This window comes from Dysidea avara, chromosome 2 (genome assembly GCF_963678975.1).
Source record: "Dysidea avara chromosome 2, odDysAvar1.4, whole genome shotgun sequence".
In the NCBI taxonomy this organism is placed as follows: domain Eukaryota; kingdom Metazoa; phylum Porifera; class Demospongiae; order Dictyoceratida; family Dysideidae; genus Dysidea; species Dysidea avara.
This window is the reverse complement of record NC_089273.1, coordinates 47,287,106-47,299,239: the sequence shown is the minus strand read 5'-3', so window position 1 is coordinate 47,299,239 and position 12,134 is coordinate 47,287,106. Positions and strand designations below refer to the sequence as shown.

Genomic DNA, 12,134 nt, shown 5'->3' with positions numbered 1-12,134 from the left:
TGCACGAAACACATAGAATATGGTACTCACCTTCATCTTTTCCTTTGTTGTCTTAGTTAGTAGGGAATCGCGCTCCGATATTGAGTATCTTAGTCTGCATTACTCACAAGGTTGAATTGATGGTCCACCTTCACGCCATGTACGTGGTCGCTTGTAGAATCCCACGAAAGAGACTTCGCTCTCGAAAAGTATACAGTGCTAAGGTGTATCAGCCGAAGGGAAATTGAGGGGGAAGCAATACAAAATAACAAAATTGTTCAGGATCTTGGTAGCCAAGTCACGTGAGTTTTTAAATTATTTTTATTATACACTGGATTTCAAGTCCGTTGTCCTATTTAAACTCGCGCATGCGTACGGCGCGAGCATTTGAATGACTGTGACGGACAGCCATCTTACACATAAATGAAACGCATGCGCGAGTTTAAATAGGACAACGGACTTGAAATCCAGTGTATAAACAGTATGCAAAACCTAGTTATAAAGATTGCGCAGGCGCAACACAGAGAATATGAGGTGAGTACAATAAACAAAATTGCAGCGTGTGCTACTAAAATACAATCGGTACAATTGATTGCTTGCAAAATTGATAGCTAGCTAGATACTCTTAATGGGTATGTAGCTACAATTATAAAAATTGTAATTATATTAGTGCATGCTCCAGAAAATCTACTGTAAGTTTAATCGTTTGTAATTATAGCTATTGCAATTGTACAAGCTACAAAAATAATAATCATAATGAATACCAATAGTCCAGTTAATATCAAGCAATTGCTCTGTCTTTTAGCGATTTTCTGTGCCTTGCTGTATGGAACATTGTCAAAAACTATCATGCTATATAGTGGTTTATAGCACTTGGGGAAAAAGCAATGCAAATAAGAATCAGCTTGCTTTTTGTACTTCAGTAGGGGATTTTTTACACCAGAACGCATCTCAATGTAATTTTCCTCCGATAAATCAGCAATGGCATCCGTATCTTTGTATCGAAATTGTGAGTAGGTTTCTGCAGCCTTGCAAAAGTCGTTTCCGTGATTGTCCAGTTCCTTAGAAAATAGCATGCAATCTTCAAATCCTGCATTCAATCCCTGGCCATAAAAAGGCAGTATGGCATGTGCTGCATCCCCTAAAAGTACAATTCCATCGCTATCATAATGCTTACGACATCGTACCGTCCGTAATTTCCCAGGCTCGTTGTCAAGGAATTGCTTGTGCAGTGGCTTGCCAGAAGTAACTAAAGCAACAACATCAGGAAAGTAGGTATTGAAAAATCGTTCAGCCTCATTTTTTTCTGGTAACATACTCTCTGGCATAAATAAAGTTAGAGTAAACGATTTGTTTGTATTCGGCAGTGCTAGTAGCATGAACTCTCCTTGTGGCCATATGTGCAGGTGTTCTCCGTCTAAGGGCCACCCTCCATCACTGTTGGCGGGCAACAAAAGCTCTATGTAGCGATGAGCAATGGGGTCTTCACGACAGCCTACTTCAGTCATATTTTTTCTGACCACAGAATTGATACCATCGCAACCGCACACATAATCAACTATGGTATCATATTCACCTTCTTCCATAGCAAAGGACAGAGCGAACCTTTTGCTTCCACTTTCATAGATTTTCTTGATATTCTTGAGCTTTTGAGAAAAGAAAATTTCCACTTTTGCTTTGTTTGCTCCCTGGCTTTCATCTTTTATGATGGTTCTAACTTTTTGAAGTAGAATGCTGTGCAATTTAGACCGTTTGATAGAATAAATAAACTGTTCACCATTTCCATACAGCATTTCTTCTGGGAGAGAATTGGCCTTGTGGATTAACCTTCCTTTAACGGGAACTACGCAGTTCATAGCTTCATTTTCCAGACCATGACGTTTTAGCGCATCTACTCCTCTTCTGGATATGGTCAAGTTTATGCTGCGGCTGCTTTCATCTTTGGATTGCAATTCTGGATCCTTACGACTTTCAAATATCAGTACTCTAAAGTTGTGCTCCAAAAGCACGAGCACTTGCATTAATCCTACTAGCCCAGCTCCAATCACAGCAACGGTTCTCTTCGACTCGTTTTCCATTATTTGTAGGTAGCTATATGGCTAACTATTTGAAATTATGAAACTCCCTATCGGCTAAATGAAACTGAAAGCCTTTTGGCTACTTAAAAATTTCTCAGAAAGGAATTCTCAAATATACAGAAACGTTCGTTATGACATTTACCAACGAATGTAGCTATCGATTTTATACTATCGTGGACTTTGCTAGCTAACTAGCTAGACTACTAACTAGGGGGATTTCGTGGGGAATTAGTAAATATGAGGTTGGTTACATCATCATTACATATTTGATCATCACGCTTAATTGCATCATCAAAATATCAACAAAATGTGCAAAGGACCACCTAAAAAAACTAAGCATCAACATAGCTTTATTAGGCCTTCATATTCATGCCAGTGTATGAGTGGTCACATCACAATTATGTGCAACAATGTGAGTCTATATAAACACTAGTCACTGCAATCTAAGTAAGTTTCACAGTATTACCAAGACAAATACTTACCTCACCATTGTAAGGTCACTATTAGAATATGTAGCCAGTGCTAGGATCCATTATTATTAAAAAGTGAATTGAAATATCATGATGCAAAATGAGCTTTTTCAGACTATATACATAATAATAATGACCAGATATGACAGAATGCAGGTTTCCACACATCCAGATTACTTTGTGACTTTGAAGGACCATATCGTAATGTAGGAGTATACTATCACTTTCAAAATTTTGACCTTTTATTGCATAATGCTGTGAAAGACGTGTGTGAAAATTGTAGGTCAATAGCATACTAAGTGATCAAATTACGAGCAGTTAAAGTCAAAGAATTGGAATTGTGTGGAAGCCTGGTTTTGTCAAATCTGGTCACATAATTTTATAGCTATAACAGCAGTGTTATGTGCAGCTGAAATGCTCATAACCAACTCTTACAAAAGAGAAGTAGTAGTGGTAGAGTTTAAGTTTGCTTTTTTGTGCATTACCAATGAGGTAGACTTACAAGAGAGAACATGTTATTAGCAGACTGAATAAATTGTAGAAACGTGTACACTATCACAGAAAAACTGATCCAGTTTTTACCAACACAGTATCCTGGCAATCAGGCAATTACACCAGCAACATTAATTTCATTTCTACTTTAGTGTATAGCTACCAGAATAATATTATATACACATGAAAGAATGAAAATTAATAATAATTCACGAGCAGCCTATAGTCTATATAGAGTGGAGTCTCTTGAATTAGTTGTAATCTATTGCCAATAGTGAAGTTTGGTTCAAATTGAATCACAGAAAAGGAAGCTAAAGGTTGTTGTGGTTTAGAAAAACAGTAGTGAATTTCACTACTTAAATTTCTGCGACAACACTCAGATATGATGATGATGACATTCAAAGTGACCTTCAGTACATTTAATAAGTAGTGATCTTCACCTGTGTGCTTTTACTGTGTGTTTACTTGTTGGGTGGGCTGTTTATTCTTCTAATAATAACCATCACTTGGTTGCTAGGTGATAACACATTCTGTACCACCCAGGGGTGTTACCATGAAATTACATATTGAGTGTTGCAGTTTGCATGTATGTAATGACAAAACGAACGTGAAATTTGCTGTCATTCTCGCTGTACCAACATTAGTGAATTAGCATATATTTCTTACATATAACATATGGACAGCATAGTGGTAGTATGTATACCATAATTTAATATATTTCCTGCATCTACCGTAGCTATCTAGTAATGTATAACTGTCCCTAACTGAGATATAAACTGTATGTATGTACCCAGCTGGGTCACATATTAGCCTAGAGTCTAAACCAATACTTAATGCAGTCAGCAAATTTACGTAGCATTGGGGATGTTTGCGGTGGAATTTCATGATCACCTACACAATATAATAACTACATAATTGTGGCACATGAATGTGATGTGCACGTGTGGCTATGTACCTTCACTCTCTTCGCATGTGCAATCTATTTGGTAACAGTTTGATAAAGCGTTTAGACCATATGTTCCCGCCACTGTAATCCATGCAGACATAAGGCCTGGCCACTCCAAATAAATTCTCTATTTCCCGTCCTGGACTCAGGCATATTTGCATGCGGGCGTGTGGTCCATTTCCATTATTCATTATAAGATTGGAACTTTTCAAGCCATTTTTTGTCAGGCACAACCATAAAATGCTGCATAAAAGAATCATTCCTTCCCTAAGTTTGTGCCGACTTGATAGCATTGCTGACACTTGAGCTTACACTGATTCAAGATAAGAGAGAAAACCCTCAGTTTTATTGATGAAAAGCACAGTAACAGTAAAGATATGAGCCTGTCAGTATGCAAGAATAACCGGAAAATAATGGAAGAATACGGAATAATGGAATATTTAGAGCTAACAGTAACCAGATGTAGGTGGTGGACGGGAAACAGAGAATTTATTTGGCCTGAGTGGCGTAATGAATGTATGTACATAGCACAGGATCCTCCAGGGGTATAAGCTTAGTGCTGATGTACAATTACAAATTAATGCGCAATGAATTAATGATTGCTGATTTCTATTTAAATACATACTTCTACACTGTCTGACTCGATTATCATATCTGTCTAGCATTCCATTATGTAACGACGGATCCAACTTGGACGGATCTGTATAGCTAATCCAATTGCACATACCCATCTACATCAAGAGTTCATAATATTTGTACAGGTGTTTAACTGGAGTACATTAAGCAAACACACTGCTGCAAGTAACACTTCAAGCGTCTCTTAGAAGAAAGGCTTGACCTTATCAACACCAATTATCACAGTTCTTCGTTATCAGTATAATCAAGCTAGAAGTGTAGCTACATATGATCAAAAGTGAACTTGCAGCAGTGTGTTTGTGTGGCAGTTAGACACTCTCCCCATACTATTACTAATACATTAGTAGTAAAACTGAAGAGGGTATTCATTAAATCACTTCCTACCATTACCGTTTATATAAATAATGCACACTATCATTGCTCTATTAATGACAAAGTGTCTACTTTAACTAGCTACAATATAGTTTGTATAATGAATTATCGTCACTTCTGATCAACATGTTTACTACCTTTTCCAGAACTTTTAGTGCCTAAAGGGATGCGTGTGACTACATATTCTTGACCATTAACTAAGCTAGCAAGTTGCCACTTAAAGGTGCCAGGAATATTTAATAAGGACTAAATATTATGCTTGAATATATGTGACCAGATTTAGCAAAATCAACCATATGGGTGCAAAAGGAAAAGTGAGATAACACAAGCATGAAGTTGCTGCATTATCAGGCTAACAATTTCCATATCAAATTTGCCTTCAACTTGTCGGGTCTGTTTTTGGTGGACCATTCTCTGGCGGTGCTTTGGGGGGCCCATGCACTCTGGACAGATGGGCAGGGAGCTGAAGGTGTGATGTATGTCTGTTTTGTGAGAGTTCAGTCTATTCCCTGCCTCTGACGGGCTGTTTTGTGGTCTAGTGCGTTCATTTACCATTCTCGTCCATTTTGTAATCTATCTCTTGCCCTCCCCCCCCCCCCATTTTGAGGACTCATGATACAGCAACACTAGTGAAAAAACCTATCTAAAATGGCAGGAAACTCTACAGGGATTACCTTGGCCACTAGCTGCTCTTAAGGTTACGGGTTACCCATTAAATAATTTTGTAGGCGCTTTGCTTATAGTTCTGTTTTAACCGTTTTGAACGGAATAACACACTAAAATAACATGGTATATTAACGTACAAGAAATACCAAAAGCGACGATACACTCAACAAGGGATGCGCTTGTACAGAAATGCAGGCACTAAACAGCGAAACTGTTGAGTTGCTATTCATCAAAAACCAGGTTTCATGGGAAGCCAGACCATGATAATCAGCATTAATAAGCTATTACTTAGTGATTTCTAGGTCCTCACAAACGAATTGAGTTGTTATCCGATTGTAACAGCACTGTAGTGCACTCGCGGTATTTCCGTAGCAGAACTAATCGCCATTATCCTTGAAAGATACGATAATTAACCAGCTTCTAGTCAGTTTTCCCACAAAGTCTCTACGACAGGACCTAGATAATATAACCACCCATTGACACTGCCATAAAAAATTAGTGCTAATTGGCTGACAGCTGCTATTTTTGATGAATAATAACCACATTAAGCAGTAACGCTAAACGCTGGTTCAACCAAATTGCGGGGACTTAATTTTACGCTTGACTACCTTCCGCAGTAAATTATTAACACTCACTTTGTATGATTCCTTCGCTATTATCACGTGGCTATACAATGCTTTAAAGTTAACAACCTTCTCACTAACACCTGCTCGAGTTTCGTGCCAGTATTGCACCAACCATTATCGCGCATCGAAAAATAATAACCTATTATTAAGCGCCTAACCCGTAACCTTAAAGGTTGTGAATTTATTATTATTATTTATTACAGGTAATTTATAAGGCTAAACAGCCTGTTACACCTGATCAACAGGTAAAAAAAGTACAAGTAGACTAATTACGTACATTTATACATAGTGTTAGATGAATATTGGTCAATCAATTTCTTAAAATCATCAACTGATGCTGCACATGCTACTTCTTGGGGTAAATTATTCCATGGTTCAACAACTCTTCTTGTAAAAAAATATTTCCTGGCATCTGTTCTTGAAAAATATTTAAATAGCTTAAATGTATGACCCCTGGTATGGGTAATGGGTGAAAAAGTAAAAAAATCAGAATGGTCTATGTCATACTTATCATGTAGCATATTGTAGACAGCAATCATGTCACCTCTATAACGTCTATAATGTAATGATGGCAAGTTAAGTACTTTCAATCGTTCCTCGTAGTCAAGATTTCTTATAGATTTGATCATTCTAGTTGCTTTCCGCAGAATTTTTTCTAATTTTTGGATGTCAGTTTTATAGTAAGGTCCCCAAACCAAGTTACCATATACTAAAATAGGACATACTATTGATTTGTATAAACATGTAAATGAATCTACAGAAATATCCGAAAAGGTCTGTTTAATAAAGCCAAGAAGTCTATTAGCCTTATTAACCACTGCCGAACACTGACTATGAAACTTGAGATTGCAATCAATCAACACCCCCAAATCCTTTTCCTCATTTACCTTAACAATGTCCATCCCATCCATCTTATAACAATATCTTGGATTAAACTGACCTATATGTAGTATTTTACATTTAGAAATGTTGAAAGGCAACTGCCACATTACTGACCATTCAATGCAAGCATTAATATCATCTTGCAGGGAGGATATTGGGTTAGCACGACTAATGCTGGAATATATTTTTGTGTCATCTGCAAATAAAAGAACTTTATTCCTTAATAATGATGGCAGATCATTGATGAAAATTGCAAAGAAGAGAGGACCCAAGACTGAATTGCTCCATCTTTGCTGAAAAATTCAAACGTGTGGCTGCCAAGGCTGGTGAGTAACAAAGCTTTAAATTATTAAAATATGTTTTTCTCAGAATCAACAATGCACCCACCATAGATATTAGAGAGAACTCTAATATCTATGCACCCATAAGGGTGATTTTCCAAAATCCAGTCACATATAGTAAATCTTGCACACAATTTGTGCCCACATGTAAACTTTTCATGGTACCCAACTACAAATACACTTGTACATAATTGGCTATGAAACCTACGCTCAAAGCTTTAAAACAATCAAAACTTAGTATATGTTCCAGTTAGCCCACCATAAAAATTTAATGGTACTTGCCAGCTGCTCAAGTCATTGGCTATCTTATCATTATAAAATGGCTTCAGCTTTTTTTGTATGCACTTGTAAATCTTCTGTGTATTTGCTAACACTTCCAAGAAAAACCATTAATTGCTCTAGTAATCCTGAAATTAAATATTACCCAATAAAATAGAGTATCTCTTTATGTTACATTTTATTTCATCAGACAGTCTTGTTCTAGCATTCTTTACATAAATGTATGTAGCTTACAAGCTGTTATGATGAAAGTATGGTGTGTGTGTGTGTGTGTGTGTGTGTGTGTGTGTGTGTGTGTGTGTGTGTGTGTGCGTGTGTGTGTTTGTATATGATAGATGGATGTGGTGTGAGCATTGTATATTTGTAAACATGAAGGAGTAAAATATTGTGAGGCGAACCCAAGCACTATTTCCTTCCTGTTACAATGTGAGAACTATTAATCCTGAATACCATGGCCATTTGTCCTATTGCAAATTAATCTGACAACTTTAGCAACTGTTACTAGGCAACAGAAATTCAAAAATAACCAATGCAAAAGACCAATTATCACATTTAGTAAATGTTGCCTAGCAACCGTTGCTATGGTCAAATCTATGATAATAATGTCTGAAACTTTCCACACAAATTTTACCTAACGACATTTATTTTATATTAGATTTGACCTTTGGTGATTTTTACAGCCATCTTTGCATTAAAAATTCTTTCTTTTTACCTTTCTCCCTGAGGCATTATTTTACTTGGTTAAAATATGCATGGTTTCAAATTAATGGTCTTGTCCTTAAAGTAACAACTCTTTTACTTAAAATCAGTTGGTGATTTTGTTTCAAAGCTATGACTATTTGTATTAGCCACAAAGGTACCTACTCATTGGTAATTCCCCATGCAAGCGTAAATAACTTCCAAGAATTTGTCACCCATAAAAATGGTCATAACTTTGAAGCAGAATGAGCTGTTCACTTCAAACAAAATCAAATTGTTTCTTAGGTGGACATTTTTAATTTGAGTAAAATAATGCCTTAGAGAAATAAATACAGAAATGGTAAATTTTCAATGCACAAATGGCTGTAAAAGTCACCAAAGGTCACATTTGCAGCTATTTGGGGCTGTACAGCCACATATAGCCATCCCCAGGCTGACCAGAGAGCTCCATTAAGGCCCTATATCTAACATGCGGATTGCCACTGAGCTTGGGAAAAGCAGCCAGGCAAAGCAGATCACTCTGATTTTGATTGTGAAAATTGATAGTTTATTCATGTATCTTTTGAAAAATAAAATCTGCTGACATGGGCAATACGTGGACCAGTTTTCCCAGACCCATGTCGCATTTATGCTTAGTGTCAACTACACCCCTTGTTTTCTACCCCCACTCTTTAGAGGTGATTGTATCATAGATATTAGAGCCTACAGAAAAATCTATGGTTGTACATGGTATTTTAGCCACTGTATATACACAGTTAAAATGAAGAGTAACCACAACCCTTAAAGAGTTCCCACAATAGGCAGAATTTAACACCCTTGAAGAGTGACCATTACTCTGAAGGAGTAACACATGCTCTGCAGGTAGTCATTACTCTTCAGAGTAATGGTTATTCTCTTCAGTGTGTTGGTTACTCTCCAGGGGTGTAGTTAAATCCTTCCTACATTTGGGAACTCTTTGGAGTGGTAGTTACTCTTCGTTTTTAACAGTGTAGTAAGCAGCGGCGGAGGAAGTAGTTGATATGAGGGGGGCTGGGCTGACCCAGACTTATTTCTATAGTTTGGTAAGGTGAGACCATAAAAAAAATTAAAAAAAAAAGGTCGCAACCAATTGACAAGAGTTTTCCACCTTACCAGCTACCATTTCTAGCTGATAAACTACATAAAAATCCTTTCATAGCTCGCTACACACTGACTACTTTATTAGCGTGACTGCTCTATTAGAGTATCTCGATTTTTATCACGGTTTTCAGCCCCACTCCAAGAAAGATAATTTCGGTGTGATATCACCTCAGCAGACCGAGGTGGGGGGGGGGGGGGGGGGGCTTTAGCCCCCTAGCCCCCCCCCCCTTTCCGCCGCCTATGGTAGTAAGTATGCAGAGAAAATAATTAATTTGATCGTACATACCCCAATAATTGAGTGGTAGGCCTATGTACATAATTTTTTATATCATTGTTTATTATTATTATTAACACTTTACAGTGACCAGCACTGATGAAATGCATTACAAAATCAATTGAAGTAGCTAAGGTGCATTAACTAATTAATAACACAGCTAGCTAGGCCGGGCTGCAAAGTAGAATTGAGTGTGAGAGAAAAGAATAGTAATATGAATTAATTATAGCAGGTAAACTGATGAATCTTTTAGGTAGCCCCTGAAATGCTGGTTGGAGATCGACATGTGAAAAGTCAATAGAGATCAGAATTGTGAAAATAAATTAGCTACAGGCACTTAACTACTAAAACGGTAACAAACACACAGAGTTGAGACTTGCACCATCGTGTTTACCATGAATAGGGGAAATCTATTGTTGGGTATACGTTTTACTTCTTAGCACTGACGAAATCAGAGAAGAACGATCGATAGTGCACTACTCAGTATATACCGCTTCTACGGACGCCAGGATGTGCTGGGTTGTGCTTCCGTTTCTTCACAAATACTAAGCTACCTAGCTAACAATACGTTAATAGCTAAAAAATCCAGTACTGAATGTTTGGAAAGTGTTTTACCAGTAGCTATAGCTGCTGCTGTTGTTGTAATGAATGCTTTAAACTACCCTGTAAACGCCTACGTCAAAAGCTCCTGGGTATACTCGGGTGGCAATATGTCAAATCCCTAGCTAGTGGTAACATTCGATTTGATACTGAGGTGCATAAAGAATGCAAAAAATGTGTGATACGGTTGCAGCAGGCTTTCCCTGTCACGAATTAATTATGTATAGCTTGCTACTACTAGCTATAAGGGGATTTTATTGGGGAACACATAATGATGAATGCGGTTAGCTGGTTGCATCATTAATCTAGTTACGCGTGTTATGTTGCACGAGTAAACAAAATTTCGTCAGAAACAATGACAAGGTATCTATGTTGGTCAGCATTTTTTACCACATAGTAAATTTTCCTCGAAATTTTCACTTAAGGGTTGTTTGTGAATGCATTTAAAACGTCATGATTAGCTACCTCATCGTGGCAAATTGAGTATACGTGAATGTGCATGTGTCCATCATATGAAGAAGTGCTGCAGCGAGTTGCTTTGTACAGTGGCAAAAATGCCAGCTGGAACAGGCAAGTCAAATGTATTTCTATTGAACTATTAAAAATGAAATAAATTATTGTGTCTTGCCTACCTCGTGTCCGTTTAGCAACTTTCCGAGTGTGTGACGCGAGGTACGACGTGTAGAGCCGGCAACCAGTGTTCGAATTTTTTTTGTTTTGATTTTTTAAAATTTTTTCTAACCCGGGCTTAATGGACTGCCCTTGCCTACCACCCCCAGCACAAAGGCACGTGCTGGACAACTTTAAAAGACAAAAGAAAAAACAGAGTAACACAGCCAGCATGTTACTCTGACAAGTGGGACTTCACTTGCACTAAATCCATTGGTGGTGGAGCCCTAGTGTAACCACCAATGGATGAACGCGCACCTCGAATGTACTGAATAGCCGAGTGGAGCAGAGAAAAGCCAAGACAACACCGAAGCCAACCCAGGACTATATCACCCCACTTAGCCGATAGGAGGGAATCCAGACGCTTATAGAAAACTGTGGCTTCGTGAGCCAATCCCCCTTTTTCCGACATGATGATAAGTTTAAAAGAAGCATGCTGGTGTTCGATCTGATCATTCTAGGGCTGTTAGGGGAACTAAAACTTATCAAAAGTGCTCTCAGATTTAATCTCAAAGCGTTTAATATGTAAAAATTTTAATATGTAAAAATTTCCCTGGTTAAACATTGCGAATGCAAAATTAATGCTTCAGTTTAACTTTTTAAGTCTCCTGTATAAGGTACGTATTAATATTATATCAAGACAGCGGCCCAAGAAGCCGGCGCGCCACACCGTGAGTATATTTACAGGAAGAAAGTAAACACGATTTTACACCTTTGTAGCTCCGTGATTCCTTATCCGATTGAAACCAACGTTCCTGCAGAAGTGCCGGCTAGATAGGAGAGTCCACTTCCAAATTTGAAGAAAATCGCTCAAGCCATTTCCGAGATACGAGCGGCCAAAGTTTGGGGTTTTTTCTTCGTTTTTTCCCTTCTACTTTTTTTTGCACACTTTGCAAAATCCGCCATAAAACACGAATACGTACTCCAATCGGACTGAAATTTGGCTCAAGTAAAGGGCTCATTAAGGCGAATCTCATTACCAAGTTTGGTAGGAATCTGATGAACA

At 37.8% G+C, this 12,134-nt stretch overlaps 1 protein-coding gene across 1 annotated transcript; it reads right to left on the bottom strand.

Moving 5' to 3' along the window:
* Positions 1 to 500: 500 nt before the first annotated feature.
* Positions 501 to 2,220, bottom strand: LOC136246041 (kynurenine 3-monooxygenase-like). The gene has a single exon (XM_066037493.1). The coding sequence runs from the start codon at positions 2,055 to 2,057 to the stop codon at positions 678 to 680; it is 1,380 nt and encodes a 459-aa protein (XP_065893565.1). The 5' UTR covers positions 2,058 to 2,220; the 3' UTR covers positions 501 to 677.
* Positions 2,221 to 12,134: the final 9,914 nt, after the last annotated feature.